Source organism: Artemia franciscana, chromosome 4 (genome assembly GCF_032884065.1).
Source record: "Artemia franciscana chromosome 4, ASM3288406v1, whole genome shotgun sequence".
NCBI lineage: Eukaryota > Metazoa > Arthropoda > Branchiopoda > Anostraca > Artemiidae > Artemia > Artemia franciscana.
Window position 1 is genome coordinate 12946609 of NC_088866.1, and position 18868 is coordinate 12965476.

At 33.6% G+C, this 18868-nt stretch overlaps 1 protein-coding gene across 2 annotated transcripts in view; it reads left to right on the top strand.

The window, feature by feature from the left end:
* The window catches only part of LOC136026013 (probable chitinase 10), a 120557-nt gene that overhangs the window by 62078 nt on the left and 39611 nt on the right, over positions 1 to 18868 (top strand). For both annotated transcript variants that reach the window (XM_065702162.1, XM_065702161.1), the window contains one exon: positions 9529 to 9693. In XM_065702162.1, coding sequence (XP_065558234.1) covers positions 9529 to 9693 — 165 coding nt within the window. The remainder of the gene's footprint in view (positions 1 to 9528; positions 9694 to 18868) is intronic.

The window sequence follows — 18868 nt, forward strand, 5'->3', positions numbered from 1 at the left end:
TTTTTGCAACTTTTAAATAATTACTGATAGTATAGGTGATCACACAGGGTGATCATATGAAATCGTCAAAAAATCTAAAATGAGAAATTTCTTTCTTTTGTTTGATTAGTTAAAAGGAAATCTGAATAAGAAGTATTTCCAAAGAAAAGTAAAAGACCAAATCAAACTTAAGACGAGCAGAAATGAAGTCCTATAATGTTTCAAACATAAAGCGGTCAGAAATAAAAGTAAAGGATAAACGGAACCCAAAATGAAAAAAAAGACTAATCACATGAAACGTAAGGATATTATATACTGATATAGATGAATGACTAAATTCTAAAACGAATATAAATTAGAAAGTTTACTCAATTTAAACTTAAACCGAACAAGAAGTTAGTACAAACAGGACTTTGGCTACTGACCCCCCCCCCCTCCTCTTAACCGTAAACCTTCTAAAGTCTATTGCTTTGTTTGCGTTTTGTTGAAAAGGATATACACTCTGAACAATGTGCTTTAATTTTCAAAACATGGACGAAAAATAAAATCATTATAGCAATGACGATGACTGGAAAGAACTATTGAAAATAAATTGAATGTTTAATATATAATTATATTGACTTCTGAAAATTTTATCAATTCACTATTTTGTTTAACAGTTTTTTTTATTTTTCTATGTTAAAATTAAAAAAATGTTTAATATATTTGGTATAAGTCTAGTACAAATGCCACAATAGATTTTGGAAGGTTAATGGCTATGGTTGAATGGGAAGGAAGGTCGACTTTGACTGTGACCACTTGTGATTGCAACTACTTGTGACAGTGAATACTTGTGACTGCAACTACTTGTGTCTCCAACTACTTGCGACTGTGACTACTTGTGGCTGTAACTGTCAATACGTGGGACCTTGACTACGATTATTTGTAGCTGTGACTACTTGTGTCTGCGACTGCAACTATTCGCAACTGCGATTATTCGTGACTGTGACTGCCCTTATTGCGATAACCCTTATTTGTAGCTAACATTGCTCTTTAGTTGTTCATGAAAAACTTTTTTTTGTTTAATGATTGATTGAATAATCTAATGATTGATTAATTTTCTAATCTAATGGGTAAGAAAACCTTTATAGCAATGAGCTTTCCATGATATCTCAGACCGAGAGTAATTTCATGGTTAGCATATAAAAATAAGCTATCCAACATCTTGACCGTTACAATTTCCTCTGCCTGTTTTCTAATAGTACAAAACAGCCAACACATATGCTGAAATGTTGACTGTTGGGAGAGACCCGACAATATCATTAGTTCATAGCTAGTTTTAAATAACAGGCTTACAGGCTATCAGTGATAGAGACTTGGCTTATAAATAAAGAATTCAGTGATCCCGGAACAAATAAAATTCGCTACCGTGTTTGGTATACAGACGGAAGGGCGTCACCGTCCAAAAATAAAAAAAGCAATATCATTGCTGCTATGCTATTAATAAGGCATTTGCATAAAAATTGATTTCCGAAAAAGCTCAACATATATTTCCTGATTATAAAAGCCGTAACTACGAGTCTAGCTCTTACTCCCCTCCAATTGTAGATGGAAACTGTAATCTTCTTGTAAATAGGCTTATTGCAAGCTTTAAGGATAAATCAAATAGATTTTGAAAAAAAATAATTTTGGACTCAGAAAAGATATAGCTAGAACACTAACTGTTGCTTCTGCCTAAGCTGGGTTAAGCTCCTACCAACAATATTTTGGATACGCTGAAGGCTATATTTTGCTTTGCCCTCTTTCACTAAAGGTATATGGTATCCCCTTCTGGTTGCTATTCTGATTATGTTCATACCGAAGTTCTATAGCAATTTTTTTTTTAATTACAGCATGAACATTCAGGTTGACTGAATGTTCAAGTTCCGCGTATGATCTACATCACAATCCAACTAATTCGTAATCAAATAACTTCAGCTTTTTTTCATGTTTTTAGGAATATTCCAAATATTAACCAATGATAAAGTTATGGCAAATAATTAGGAACACAAATTAATTAAAAAAGTATTGTTCAAAATAAATTTGTTTCGTAGAAAGATAAAGAGACAAATTAAAACCAAAGACAAGCAGAAATAAATTCATATAACTAGAGTTCAGGAGATAGGCGTCTCCCCTGAAAAATTTCCCCCCAGAAAATTCCCCCATGGAAATTACCCCTGGAACCCCCTCCTCCTCCCCTACGGAAAATTCTCCTCGTGGAAAATTCTCCCTAGATAAACCCCTCTACTGAAAATTTCCCCACATACAAAATTGAGCAGCCACAGAGAAAGTACAAAATGGGCACCTAGAAATGTCGATCAGATGTCATAAGGGGTAAGAAAATGACCAGATAAAATAAAGAAAATTGAAATCAAACAGCTCATCACATTTTCTGAGCGAAAATTCGAACAAAAGAAAATAGATAAGTAGGCAACGGTCTACCGTTGCCCATAGTAAAGGGCCATAAGGCTTCGGTGTATTTTTATGTTTTTTGTTGTTGTTTTTTTACCAAAGGCACTTATATGGAAGAGATGGTCGTATTAAATTTAAAGGAGATCATTCGATTGGAAATAAGAAGTTCTAGTACCCTTTTAACGAGCTAAAATTGACCGGAGTACACCCAGTCCCTCCTCCCCCGGCATATTTATTGGACCAGTCCCTCCTCCCCCGGTATATTTATTGGACCAGTCCCTCCTCCCTCGGTATATTTATTGGACATTTCTATGATGAACTAAATGGTTATCTCAAAATTCTATTCGGATGTCTTGGGTAAAAAAGGTATATGGGAAGGGGGCCAGTTGCTCTTCAGTTTGGTTACTATCTGTTTGGGTACTTAAGATAGTACTTAAACTTTTAATTTTTGTTTGAATGAGCCCTCTCCGATCTTCTAGAACCCTTGGTTTAATCATCCCTGGGGGAAAACTACAAACAGCACACATCTGTGGTCTTTTTTTCAAAAGTACAAAATGCCAAATATTTGGGAAATCTTTAAACCTCTACAGTATATGATTCTCTGATCATTTTGTAATTAGGGAGAGGGGCAGGTGCCTCAAAGGTTACATTTTAAGGCAGAAGCATCCAAACTCCCATTGAGCCTTCAGATAAATGAAAAATTAGCTCTAATGAAGGGGACGTGGAGGTCGAAATTGATATTTAATCCCTCCGAATTTCTAGGAATATTTCTATCTACGCTATTATTACGAAAATAAATAGTAACGTTAAACCCAAAACGAGCAGAATTTATTCCATGTGGGATTGGGATGCCCCTTCCTCATCCCCAGACTCCTCCTCGTGGTCTTATAGACTTTTCGGAAGATGCTAATTGTATCATTAAAAAGTTATATTCCTCTTTTTAAAGCCAAAAGTGATTGGAGAACAACCAGCCCCTGTCCTAAAACTATTTTTTATATCTCGTCTTTTTGTTTCCCCTTAGGATAACTGATTGAGGATTTAAGGTACCTCTTTTGTACTTTTTTTTATGACTGATCAGTTTTACGTATGGAGGAATTTTCCATAGGGGAGGGGGTGCAGGGAAAACGCTGGTCCCCAATAATTCAAACTTAAAATGAACCGAAATTGCTATCAAAGAATAACTACATCCAAAAACGAACGAAAATTAAAATAAATAATGAAATCAAAGATAAAACTAACAGATATTGATGTGGATGAATAAATGAATCCTAAAACCAACAGAAAATAAATAAAATTAATCTTAAAACGAGTAGGTATTACCCCAAATAGGAGTAAGAGTTTTGGCCTGAATCTTTTAAAAGTCAAAGTGTCATTTGAGCTTTACGGGAAACAAAAAATATTTGATGAGTAAACCTTGATGAGCCCTGTCATACTTTTTCATGGTTGTTTATAGGCTATTGTAACAAATAAAATCAAACTGTTCGAAATACAAAATGTTTCCATTAAAGCACAAATGACACCCTGGCCTTTAGAATGTTTAGAGGGAGGTAGCTCTACATCTGTTTTGGGAAATTTCTGCTCATTTTAATTTTAAATTTTTGGTTTAAAGTTTCTTCTTGTTTAAGGATGTTATTTATTCATCTATAGCAGTGTGTGTTATTTGGTGTTTAACTAAATATGTTATTTGGTGTATATTTGGTGTTTTAACATTCCATTAAATTCCTGTTCGTTCTGGGTGTCATTAACTCATTTGTATTGATATCTATTCGTTTTAAGTTGAAATGAGTTAATTAGTTTGTCTTTGCTTTCATAAGTTTTAATACGGCTTTTTAATTTTCTGAGAAAAATGTTTTTTTTATAGAAAAAGTTTTTAAATTAGTAACGTACAAGTGCTGAATGACACAGTTGCAAAGAGGATACGAGTCAAATTACTATTTCTGAATTTTGCACTATCATAATCTTGATTCAGTAATATAATAATTTTATTTTAAAAGTAACCAAACCTGTTAAGAGAAATTATTTGTATAAGTCTTAAAGCTCTTATTATGTCTTAATTATTAGCAGTCAAATGAAGAATCATGCTTTGGTTAGTTTATATTGTTTGAAAATTTTCACTTGCTGACTGGAAAGCACTGAGAAGAAATCCTTTCACTTGGCGTTGCTTATGTAACAAATGCGTAATAAAGTATTTATTTATGTCTATATGTATGAATTTTTTCTTGTAAATGCCTTTTTTTATTGGCACCCTGGGATTTTCTGGCCTGGAAAAACAATTTAGATAGGTCACGAGTTTCATAAAATTCATTTAGAGCCTAAATTTTGGTAAAAAAAAAAATCATGAGTGAAGTCACAATTATATACATTTCAAGAACAAAAATTCCTTCAATTTCCTCCACCAGTGGTCGTATCGTTTTAAGTGTCTATGACGCATGCAAAATTACATACGACGACAAATGAGTGAACAGCTAAAGAAAAAGTATGGAACAAGAAAAATCAAAAATAACATTGAATTGAACACGAAAAAGTCGCACAGCAAAATTAGCGATTAGAAGACAAAGCAAAATTACATTGAATGAAGAACATCTTAGCTTAGCGTACGTGAGTCTGTGAAGAATAAACAGGAAGGATGAATTGAATTCAGGCCAGATTACATAATTCAATTGAAATTGCTGATTTTCACCCTCCAATGAATAACAGTTATTTTAGCGTCTATAAAGATACACTGGAAGGAGAAAATAAATTCAAGCCCGAATTTCTTGTCTGCCCTGGCATGGAATGAAGTTATTTTGGCACCCATGGAGGATAAACAGGAAAGATGAATTACATTCATCCCATTAAAAAAAAAAAAATCTTGTGAGTGACGTCATATTTATACAAATTTAGAGACAAACAACTGCATCATTTTCACCTGAGGAGTGCTAGCATCGTTTTTAGTTTCTAAGACGCACGCCAAATTACAAAAGGTGGCAAATGACTCCGAACAGCTAAAGAAAAAGTTATGGAATTAGAAACAGGAAGAATCACAGTGAATTGCAAACGAAAATGTTACAGAATGGAATCTACACTTAGAAGACCAATCGAAGTCAATGGAATGAAGGAACGAGTTGGGTTGGCGTGTGCGAGTTTGTTAAAAATAAACAGGAAAGAAAAATTGGTTTTTAGTATTTATGACACTAAATGATAAATGGCTGAATAGCTAAAGAAAAGGACACAGAACTAGAAACAGCAAAAATCACACTTAATTGCAAACGAAAATAGAGCTAAAACAGAACACGATAATTATGCTGTTGCGTAAATTTAGATATATTAGAAATTACAATGGAATAAGGAACATGCTATTTAGCGTCTCTAAAGGATAAACAGGAAGGTAAAATTGTATCCACGCCGGAATTTCTTAATTCTAAATTAATTCTACTTAATTCTTAGTTCTACTAAAGAATAACACGATAATTATTTGAAAACGAATATTAAATAACTAAATGAATCCAAATAGCTAAAGCAAAAGGTATGGACAAAATATATGGGGTAATGATGAACGGAAATCAAGCACGGCGTAATCTGCGGTTACAAAACATACGATAATGATCATCACAACGAATCCCTTGGAAATTTGTAGTTCCCGTTTCCACCCACCTAGTCGAAAGCAAAATTCAGAAAGGGGAAGGAAAATTCAAAATCGAGAAACAGAATAAAATATTAACTGAATAATATTCCAATATTCACAGGTGTTTCAAGCATCTAATAGTTGAGGTGATGATTGGACAATTAAAAACGTTTGTCGTCACCTCGAATTTACTGCATGTCCTACTTCTCATTCGCCGTGATTCACAATCTCGATTGTGAATGTGCCATTTTCATGCCTGAAACTATTATGTATTATAGTTCGTTTTACTCACAGTTTAGATATACAATACAGTTATAAAAACTCGATTTATTTTGGGACACAGTGCACGGTAGCGATGCTAGCGGCTGGAGACAAGAAAGTAGCAGTCTGAATCTAGAAGATCGGACCAATTGGACAAACAAAACAAAATTGCGTTCCCACCTATGGTGTTGTAGTACGATCTAGGAGGCGCCAAGTTCAGAGCTCTGTACCAAAAGCTTCTCATCGGCAAGATATGAGTTTTCATAACTGTATTGTATATCTAAGCTGTGGTTTTACTACTGCGGTTACTGAGAAGCTGAAGTGGTAATATTTCCTCTAATCTTCCTTATGATCCATTAAGTTTAGACGTTTCTCATTACTTGTCTTGGAAAGTCTCTTTATGGTTCAAGCAAGATATATGTTCTATTGTTAATAATCTAACATTACCTATTAATGAAAACATGGATGGGTCAGTTTCGATATTTTCTTGTAAGAAAATTTTTATTTATCAGTCATATAATAAACACTAAAAAATTTCGACACAAGAAACTGGTCAAGTAACTTCTTTACACTCTCGATCATTTGGATGACAAAGATCAGATGGGATAATAACCGGTTAGTTTGCTTTAACTATTGATAGAATATAGTGTCTCACTGTGGATTTTCAAGTTAAGATTTGGGATTTGCCAGGGACCGAAGAACAGGCAATTATATTTCTCCAGGATAAGGGTTTGTTGCCCCCCCCCCAAAAAAAAAATGCGTCAATGGACACACCTTGACTTTGAACTTCAATGAGAAGCTACATTATTGGAAGTGTACCACTAGGCCATGTTTGAAAACCGTCAATTTGCGTGTCAATACGTGGTGTTTTGATACGCTATTTTGTTTTATTTCATTAGCTTTATCAAAAGTTCACTTTTCGAGTATTTATTATATAATCGATGAGTACGAGGAAATTTTATACACAGTTTACTAGATTACTACTGGACGATGCGGTAAACTATGTCTTTATTACCTTCAAGGTCATTATTTGACCATATGAATCGCGAACACGTAAACTAGTTCCCCTACTGCGTGTTATGTTTTCTTTTTTTGCTGTTTTATTTAAGTTTAACATCGTTGCCAGGCAAGTACGCAGGATAATGGGAACAAGGACCCTTGAAATCTTAAATTTACTTGAATTTCTTGGCCCTTTTTATTTAATTTACCCATTTTTTTTTGCCCCCAATCAAAAAAAGAGGATCCTATCTATGTTTCTCACCGGTGAAAACTTTAACTGGATTAATCTATGCTAGCACTAAAGTACGATAAAGACATTTTTTCATGTTTCAATACATCTATAAATTTATGTGAATATTAATTTTATGTGAAAAATAAATATGTATATTAGTGACAATTCTATGTGTTATTAGCAATTAAACGTTTTAACCTTCATTTTTTAAATCAGCTAATTAATTTAAGTAATGGTCACTGGGTCATTTTTTAATTTCACCCTTGACATTTCAGGGTTATTTAAATTCAATGCACTTACAACAAAGAATTCATTGTTGTCAGCTGAATGACATTCGGTCTTTTTGTGCCGATTTTATAAGCTCTATGGCTTGAGTGGGTGTGGTAGTATTTTATCGATCTATTTTCGTTACTTCAATGCACTTGACCCTTGTACTATCATTTTGTCTTACAAAAGTCTAAATAACTGATTGCAGAAAAAAAGAATGTTGACTAAATTCTTTCAAATGGTAATCCTGTAAGTTATGGTTTAATTCCATTCACTACCTGCAAAGACATACACAAGCAAATAAAAATACTGAATAAGTAAGACTATTTTGCAAAAGTTCGAGGGAAGAAGACATTGACCTTCATCCAAATAGGTAATGCCGGGTGAAACCATTATTTTATTTTACCTTCACGACAAGGTCAAAAAGGAATGTACACCTACATATAACCTTAAATATTTTTTTTTCACTTATGAACATTATGCCGATTTTGTAACATTAGACATTAATCTTACTTTCTGATTTTACTCCTTTTTTCTGATTTCTTTCCACCCAAACGGACATTGAACGGATAACTTTAATGGTGTTCATACAGAGTCTCAATACATCTCAAAAGAACAAAAGAATTTCAATTTTTAAATAAATAAAATTGGTGTGAGAAGCAGGATTAGAGTCCTCATATTTTCTCAAAAAATGTTTGTTCTGAGTATTCAAAATCTTAGAAAATTGATTGAAGATTCATGTATGGGTTACTTATATACATTGATCAAACCAGTCATTTGGTCTTAGAATGCTCACAAGCGTTTCCACTTTTATGATCAGACGCAAAGTTTTGGAAATATATTAAAACTGTAAGTTACCCATGACCTTTGATCAGACCAGATAGTTCGTCTTCAGATGCCCACAAGCCTTTCCACTTTTACGATCGGATCCAAAGAGTATGGGTATATTATATATGTAACAATAAGCTGCCCATACCCTTTGATCAGACCAGTCAATTGTTTTTTGAATAATAACAAGTTTTTCACTTTCATGATAAAATCCAAAAAGTATTTGCAGCTTATAACTGTTAGTTACCCATACCCTATGGTCAGACAAGTCACTTTGTTTTTCGATGCTCACAAGAGAGCATGTGTTTGTTTCTTTTTTTGCCTAAAGGCAGGTGTCTATAATAATCTTATTGAGGTTGCATTGCAAACAAATTTAATTGTCTGAAACGGACGTTATATGTACCAAATTACTTATAACACTAAAAAGCACCGACATCAGAAATACAGCAAATATAGATTGCGCTTTCTTATTTTGGCTGGTAGTATATATACCGTATACCTTGGTCCCAAAAGCCTTTGACTAGTATGTGAAAGCTCATTTTTTGGACGAAGGGGCGGTGTGCGGCTTGGTGCTGCGGTGAGTTGTTAATAGTAGTAGTAGTAGTAGTAGTAGTAGTAGTAGTAGTAGTAGTAGTAGTAGTAGTAGTAGTAGTAGTAGTAGTAGTAGTAGTAGTAGTGGTAGTAGTAGTAGTATTAGTAGTAGGGGCAGTGTGCACAAAAGAGAAATTTCCTACTACTTCAAAAATAACTGTAATTCTTTAGAAGTACAAGTTTCTCTTTTTAATTCTAAACTGGGAAGATTACCATAATCCATATTAATTTCATGATTAGAGGTACTAAAACATACTAACTTTTTAGACTAAAACAAGCAATATTGAATGTGTCAGTGGCTTTGTAAGAAAGAAAATTCACGGATTTTTTTTTTCAGGTTCGTTTGGGAGCCCCGAAGGAAAAGCTTATTATTGGAATGCCCACTTATGGACGATCGTTCACTTTATCTAACTCTGGGAATTATTTTGTAAATGCCCCGTCCTCTGGAGGAGGCAAAGCGGGTGTCTTTTCAAGAGAAGCTGGATTCCTTGCTTATTATGAGGTAAGAGTTACGGACGTAGTTGTCGTGCAATTTTGAAGCAAAAGCTTCAGTAAAGAAGATAAAGTCTGCGAGTTCGCCGTATATTTTTTTGAACGATCCTTTTCCTATGGTTCAGTCAATATACTAAGGATTTGAAATTAATATACTGAATTTTAATTTTATATATGTTCAATTTTTGTTTTTTTAAAATATTTGACAGTTCAACCCATCGATAAGTCCCAACCCAAATTCTGGCAAACCCAAATTTTCTGGGAGGGTGTTTCCCTATAGCTCCTATAAAAAAAATATATTGGAGGATTTGGAATCCCTTATCCAGTGGGCGAGGGTTTGAATCCGGGTGTAGCCAATTATTTAGTTTGGGACGGGGGTCAATGGCGTGACTCTGTAAGCTTAGCCAGAGTCGACCCAGCTCTAAATAACCTGGAGATATCTGGGGAAGGTAAGCAGGAAGGGTGTGCAAACACACGGGATGGCTGGTCCCCATCTCCCATTGCACTTCCCGGCTTAAGAGCCTTGAGACGTAGATCAGCACCGTCAGTTTGGACTTTAAGGGTCTAGTGCCGTATCCTTTACGTTTTTTACCTTTTTTCATACGAAAAATAATTTTTTCTTTAATTTACCCATATCTTGCCATGCCTTTAAATACTTTCAAGTTTATACGTTCATATTCGATTTAGTAATCTGAACTGTGAGTCATAGTCAACGTAAAACCGTTGACTTATTAAAGAGCAATTCATCTCCCGTATATTATAATAAACCACGGCATCATGCAGATTGAAAAGTAGTAAAAGGTTTAGGAGGAGATAGTTCCATCGCAAATACTGATTTTAATACCCATTTTAAGAGATGGTACTGATGGTAGTGTAGCCTCCTACCCCTTCAATGCTGCATTTGTGCTAGGGATTCTTTCTGGACCCCCCCCCCCCAAAAAAAAAAAAACCAACATCGGATTAAAAATAACTGATGGCCGTTTTAATCAAAGCGATCCGTAAAAACGTTTCTGGACCAACTTCGTAAGTTCAGTTACTGGGATACTTGTAAATTTACGCATGCTGACCAATGGTCTGTGTAGCTCAGGTACCGATCTACTGATTTTCTGTCGTCGGCTGGGAATGCAATGCGTAGTTGGGGCAAATGATCCAACGCTCCCCGTATTTTTTCCCCAGGCTTCTCCAGGTATCCATTTAGAGCTGGGTTGACTCTGGCTGAGCTTACAGAGTAACTGTATTTACCCCCGTTCAAAACCAAATCACCAGCGACACCGAGACTCGAACCCTTGTCCTCCTGCTATCAAGTCTAGCACGCTGACCCCGAAAATTAAGTGTTTTCTGATGGGAGTTTCTATACTTTAACTCCGCTCTTTACTTCAAACGGATTTTTTTCAGATTGATATCTGTTCGTTCTTAGACTTTAAATATGCTCACGGTAAAGCTTACAGAAATATCTTTGTCTAACTTGGTCGAAGAAACTGAAGGTGTCTACATGAGTTGTTGTTAAACTTACCCAACATCACCTCTTCACCTTTACTTATTCCCAGTCTAAGTCCTCTTAAGTATTTAGTCTCGTCGATTTAGTCCTCTTAAGATTTATTTTCAAGCGTATATTTGCAACCTGAGCTCACATAACCTCCAAAAAAACATCCATTTTGTAAACGTCTTCTCCCTATTCTTCTCTACTAAACTTGAAGCATTTTCACTAATATTCCTCGTGGCGAATCTAACTTCCCTCCTAAGACACCATCTGCTACTTCGCAAACTATATTCCAAAAATTATTCCTTTCATTTTCTACATTGTCAAACTTTATACGCTTAGTTTAATATTATACTCATCTTGGAAAGTTTCTCTCAAATTCTTATCCCGGAGTTTACCAATGTCATGATTTCCAAGAAGCTAGTTACCCTTCTGAATTTTAGCTTTAGTTTAATCCTAGACACTACTAGATAGTGATCTTTACTTTAAAGTCAATAATAGCCCTCCCATGTACTTATCTTGAATCGATTCAGCCAGTATTCTGTTTATAATAACATAATCAATAAGGTTGGTCCTTTTATCATCACATGTTATTGTTTATAACTAGAATGTTGTACCTACAAAATAGCGATGAGTCAATAATCGTTACTATTTTCTTTTTCTACACCAAATTTATCTAGGCTAGTCAATCCCTATTTCTACCAACTTTGGCATTAAAATCCCCTAGTAATAAAAAAAAACGTATTTCTACCTGGGATCCTGTCGTTGGTTCCTCTGTCTGTAGGTAAAACTCATCTGATTAACTATTATCTGCATCAGTAAAGGTGTATATACTACTATGACTGACACTTCGATTTACTCAGGGAAGAAGGATGGGGTGTATAGGCAGTGACTGGGGCCCACAATGAATAAGGAATCGAGGCTAGGAAGGTTTTAATGATAAAACTCTAGTTGTTCATTTTACGACTAAAAAGGGCGAAGTGTCAGTCATAGTAGTATATCGCGAAGCGCCCCACCAACTAGGTGTTGGGGAGGCGCGAAACACCACCCCAACAGCTAGTAAATTCTAAATCACCTAATTTGTTTCCATGTTTCCTACCGATGGGACGTGAGTTTCTGAAACTCCTAACAAATCCTGTCCGAAACATTGAAATTCGTCAGTTAAGATGTTAATACGATGCTAGTTTTAAAGCGGTGTAATACTCCAATTTTCATATTGTCTAAATCATTGACATTATTATGGCGTCGGGAAACACAATGGGCTGTTACGTTTTAGGACAGCTGATCTTTAAGATCATTGAAGATTTCGCTCCCTGCTACGATGATTTAAAGTTCAAGCATTATTTCGCACCTGTCAATTTACGATAAAAATGAACTATTTGTACTACAGTTTGTACAATTTGCAACTATTTGTAATGTGTAATACAAAGAATAATTCGAATAACAGTTTATGACGACATTTCAAGGAACATATTGACACTTCAAGGAATGAGGGAATATGGTGATTTCCTTTAAAAAACTTTAAAATAAGCCCTCTCCCAACATTCTAGTACCGCTGGTTCGGTGCGATCAAAAATGAGGAAAAAAGAGACACATCACTGCTTCCCATGCAAAAAACTGACTTTTATTTTACTTCAAGGTGGGAATTTGTAGTTCTTCTATACGGGGTTATGGTAACTCCCTTGTACTATTTTCATTTTTGAGGGGCTTCAAGCTCTTTTTTGAAATTTTCGCAATAAACTTTTGCTATTAAGATTAGCTAAAATAACAATTTCCATTCCTGGATCATCATCAAATGGCAATTCTTCTCCACTTGACACTTTTTTTTTTTTTATCAAAACGCCTTATTAAAGTTCAGGTTACTATAGACCATTGTTTGCTTTTGACATGGTGATGTCTTTTAAGGTGATGAAATGATATTTGATTAATATTATTCGCCGGTACTTAGGGATAGTATTTTATATTTTAATGTTCTGTAGGTCCAAATTATAAGATATTCGCTGTCGTCACATTGGAGTAAAAAAAAAACATCATAAATTGAGAGATATATTTCTTTTAAGGTGAAAGATTTTTCTATCATCGATGGGTTTCTAGAATCGTCGATAGTTGCAAAAAAATTTACTAGTTGGCTTGATAATTAATATCTTTTATTTGGTCATGATCAATATAATTCTGAAATTTACCCAAGGGTATTTGTCATTGTCGTGACCATAAAAGAAATTCGAAAATTCTATAAAAGAAATATTTTCCTGCCACTCGTTATTAAACTATGAAATTTGAATTAAGCGAAAACGAAACAAGGGGTACATGTCAAGACGACCCGCCAATTTCAGAAGGAAGATCCATCGAAGACGACTCTGATGAAATACTGCCCCAAAATATGTCAAGTGAGTCCATCAGAATAAGCGCGTCAAATGAGAAAGATGCCTCTCGAAAGCGGCAAACTCACTCACTATGGCCTCGCTTTAGCTTTTTAATGGGAAGTAAATCAGAGGAGCCCGTAGCGTCATTTTGGTCTCGACGAAGGAGCATAGCGGCCATTGGTGCAACTTTGCTTGCGCTTGTCATCTGGAAAGCACCATGGAAGGTTCATACCCCTCAGATAACAAACAATCCTAATATTATCATCCATGCTACAATTGTTATTAACAATCCTCATAACTTGTTTTCACACTTAACAAAATTGGTTCGCGGACCTTGTTTGGAACCAAAATCAAACTAGGAATTCCTAGTTAACTGAAATTTCCAGTAGGACTTGCAGAGATTTTTACGATGTCAAGTTATCTGTCATATCTGTGAATGCATGAACAAGGATACTGTATCGAGTCCCCTTGGGCAAAAGGAAGCAATAAAAAAGAATATAAGAAAGCACATTATAAATTAGCCTACACAAAACAAAACCTAATAATGGATTATTAATACTTCCGATTTTTCAAAAATTTTCCACCAGTTTGATCCAGGTTATCGTCTGAATTTTCAGGATAATGTTCCATAATCAGCTTATTGAGTTCTTCCAATTAAATTCCATCACCTTCACCTCCTCTAAAGCACTGTTTCGAAAGCACGTCAAACTCCTGGCAAACAATGAGAAAGAAAATGTTGTGTTCGCTCACACATAGGGTATAGAATATAAAAACAAGGATGTGGAATATGAAATAAGGAATTTTGGGTATAGACAGTGCAAAGACTTACGTACGAGTTAAAGAGGCTTAGCTGGAATATCCACTTGCTTGGGAGCGACGAAAAGATCGAACCCGTAGAAAATAAAGAAATGGATTTCTACTTTTTAAGCCAAAATAACTGTAAAGTTTGCATAATAATGACTTGTGTAAGTAAACATTTGCCCCACTTTCTTAGGCGACCCAAAAAAAATAAAATAGAAAATATAGAACCGTTTTGATTTAAAGTAACAGTAAACTTTGGACATTAAAAGAATTTTGAAGATAAAATAAGGGCGGGACTTTCTTGGGAGCCCCCCCCCAAAATCGAGGACCTATAGGAAACCGATTTTTTATATTTTCATGTCGAAATAACAGATTACATTGCATTCTTTTTTGTAGATAAACATTGGCCCCAATTTTTTTTTTTGGGGGGGGGCTTCCCAAAATTAATAATAATCTATACAATAGATGTCATTATTCAATCCAGCGCTACCGTGGAAAAAACAACTATGACCCGTAAGTATAAGAAATAATTCAATCGACCAGTCCATAAAACAAATCATTTTGTTCGAAAAACCACTTTGATGGACATTACCAAGCTACGATTTGAGTCAATAAATATAACTAGTCGGTTGAACAAGAAAGGTTTGAAATAATAACAAAAAAAAAAAAAGAATAGGCAATTTAACAAAGGGTAGCTTCGTACACGTGCACGAAACTCGGAACAAACCTTTTTTATACCGCATATGTTTTAGTGCTTGAGGGGAAAAAGGCACATGAGGGTTTCAAGCCCTTTTTCAAAATTCCTGAAAATGTGTTTTGTACTTTACCTTAAATGATAAACAGTATCTATCATTTATTCTCGATAAAGTTCTGAATTTAAGTGAAAACATTTCTTCTATTGGCGTTTTTTTCCAAAGCTTGTTTTTCCATATTCACTTCCTTTGGGATAAGGGACATCCATGAGGGGCATTTGCAACACCCGGTCAAGGATTTTGACGATGGAGATTTTGGACTTTGACTTTGACTTTGGACTTTGACTTTGGATTTTGGACAAGGACGATACAAAAAGCCTCATTTTTTGGTGCCATTTACCATCTTACGACGGGCAGAAAAGTTTTTGCAAAGCATATGGAAGTGTAAGTCTTAGATTTCAAATGAGCTCTTAGACAGTTTTATGGGATTTTGTGGTGTCTCATTAGTGCTGGAGAAATAATAATAAAAAATAAAAATTGACGCATCAGTGTCATATATATATATATATATATATATATATATATATATATATATATATATATATATATATATATATATATATATATATATATATATATATATATATATATACATATATATATATATATATATATATATATATATATATTCACAGGTGGGACACGGGGACACAACTACAATGGCGCGTAACTAATATGGCGCGAAAAAGGCTAAAAAAAGAAAAAACCCAGAAAGAAAAAACTTAAAAAAAGGAAAAATTAAAAAAGTTAAGAAACTAAAAAGAAAAAAAAAACACCGGGACACAAATGACGACCGGGACACAGGGAATTTAAATGGCGAGTGGGACACAGGGACACAACTACAACGGGGACGCCGGTGGGCACAGGGGGATATATAAATGACGATGGGGACAAAGGGAATGTTCGATTAGCAATCACCATCAACAAAGCTCAAGGGCAATCATTAGAATAATGAGGTATAGATTTGAATACGGATTGTTTTTCTCATGGGCGATTATATATTGCATGTTCAAGAGTCGGTAAACCCGACAATCTAGTTATATGCACAGACAATGGGACAGCGAAGAATGTTGTATATTTTCAAGTTTTACGTAGTTAAAAACATATATATATATATATACTAGCTGTTGGGGTGGCGCTTCGCGCCACCCCAACACCTAGTTGGTGGGGGCGCTTCGCGCCCCCCCCCCAAGCCCCCCCGCGCGCGTAAGTCGTTACGCGCCATAATAGTTACGCGCCATTGTAGTTGTGTCCCTATGTCCCACCTGTGAATATAGATAGATATATATATATATATATATATATATATATATATATGGTTTTAACTACGTAAAACTTGCGAATATACAACATTCTTTGCTGTCCCATTGTCTTTGCATATAAATAGATTGTCAGGTTTACCGACTCTTGAACATGCAACATATAATGGTCCATGGGAAAACAATCTGTATTCAGATCTATACCTCATGATTCTAATGATTGCCCTTGAGCTTTGTTGATGGTGATTGCTAATCGACCATTCCCTGTCCCAGTGTCCCGGTCGTCATTTACATCCCCCTGTTTCCCCCGGTGTCCCCGTTGTAGTTGTGTCCCTGTGTCCCGGTCGTCATTTATATTCCCTGTGTCCCGGTCGTCATTTGTATCCCGGTGTCCCGGTCTGTATATACATTCGTTTTTTAGTTTTGTTTTTCTCCTTTATTTTTTTCCTTTTTTTTTCTTTTTTAGCTTATTTAGATTTTTAGATTTTTTAGTTTTTTTATTAGTTTTTAGTTTTTTTTTCTTTTTAGTTTTTTTGTCCCGGTCGTCATTTATATCCCCCTGTTTCCCCCGGTGTCCCCGTTGTAGTTGTGTCCCTGTGTCCCGGTCGTCATTTATATTCCCTGTGTCCCGGTCGTCATTTGTATCCCGGTGTACCGGTCTGTATATACATTCGTTTTTTAGTTTTGTTTTTCTCCTTTATTTTTTTCCTTTTTTTTTCTTTTTTAGTTTATTTAGATTTTTAGATTTTTTATTTTTTTTATTAGTTTTTAGTTTTTTTTTCTTTTTAGTTTTTTTGTAGTTTTTACCTTCTTTTTAGTTTTGTTAATTTTTTTTTTTACTTATGTCCTGGTCGTCATTTATACTCCCTGTGTCCCGGTGCTTTGTTGATTGCTAATCGAACATTCCTTTTGTCCTGGTCGCTTTCTCTTTGAGTGTCGTCATTTATTTTTTTCTTTTTTAGTTCTTTTAGTTTTTACCTTTTTTAGTTTTTTTTAGTTTTTTAGATGAAAATTTTTAATGTTTTTTCCTTTTTTTCTTTTTAGTTTTTTATTGGTTTTTACCTTTATGTTAGCTTATTTTTCAGTTTTTTCCTTTTTTTTTATCTTTTTTTTATTTTTTATTTTTTTTAGTTTTTTACCTTTTTTAGTTTTTTTTAGTTTTTTTAGTTTTTTTAGTTTTTTAGCTTTTTTACTTTTTTTATTAGTTTTTAGTTTTTTTGTAGTTTTTGCCTTTTTTTAGTTTTTTCAGTTTTTTTTTAGTTTTTTATTGGTTTTTACCTTTATTTTAGCTTATTTTTCAGTTTTTTCCTTTTTTTTAGTTTTTTTTTAGTTTTTAGTTTTTTTAGTTTTTTACCTTTTTTTAGTTTTTTTAGTTTTTTTAAGTTTTTTAGCTTTTTTATTTTTTTTATTAGTTTTTAGTTTTTTTGTAGTTTTTGCCTTTTTTTTAGTTTTTTTAGTTTTTTAGCTTTTTTATTAGTTTTTAGTTTTTTTTGTAGTTTTTGCCTTTTTTTAGTTTTTTTAGTTTTTTAGCTTTTTTATTTTTTTTATTAGTTTTTAGTTTTTTTTGTAGTTTTTGCCTTTTTTTAGTTTTTTCAGTTTTGACGTCACCTGATCCAGTTTTTTCAGGTGACGTCACCTGATCCACGATCCACAGATCCACAGACAACTTATTTTTATATATATAGATAGTTTTTTTTTTTTACTTATGTCCTGGTCGTCATTTATACTCCCTGTGTCCCGGTGCTTTGTTGATTGCTAATCGAACATTCCTTTTGTCCTGGTCGCTTTCTCTTTGAGTTTCGTCATTTATTTTTTTCTTTTTTAGTTCTTTTAGTTTTTACCTTTTTTAGTTTTTTTTAGTTTTTTAGATGAAAATTTTTTTTAGTTTTTTCCTTTTTTTCTTTTTAGTTTTTTATTGGTTTTTACCTTTATTTTAGCTTATTTTTCAGTTTTTTCCTTTTTTTTAGTTTTTTTTTTATTTTTTATTTTTTTTAGTTTTTTACCTTTTTTTAGTTTTTTTAGTTTTTTTAGTTTTTTAGCTTTTTTACTTTTTTTATTAGTTTTTAGTTTTTTTTGTAGTTTTTGCCTTTTTTTAGTTTTTTCAGTTTTTTTTTTAGTTTTTTATTGGTTTTTACCTTTATTTTAGCTTATTTTTCAGTTTTTTCCTTTTTTTTAGTTTTTTTTAGTTTTTAGTTTTTTTAGTTTTTTACCTTTTTTTAGTTTTTTTAGTTTTTTTAGTTTTTTAGCTTTTTTATTTTTTTTATTAGTTTTTAGTTTTTTTTTGTAGTTTTTGCCTTTTTTTAGTTTTTTTAGTTTTTTAGCTTTTTTATTAGTTTTTAGTTTTTTTTGTAGTTTTTGCCTTTTTTTAGTTTTTTTAGTTTTTTAGCTTTTTTATTTTTTTTATTAGTTTTTAATTTTTTTTGTAGTTTTTGCCTTTTTTTAGTTTTTTCAGTTTTGACGTCACCTGATCCAGTTTTTTCAGGTGACGTCACCTGATCCATCCATCCACAGACAGACAGACAACTTATTT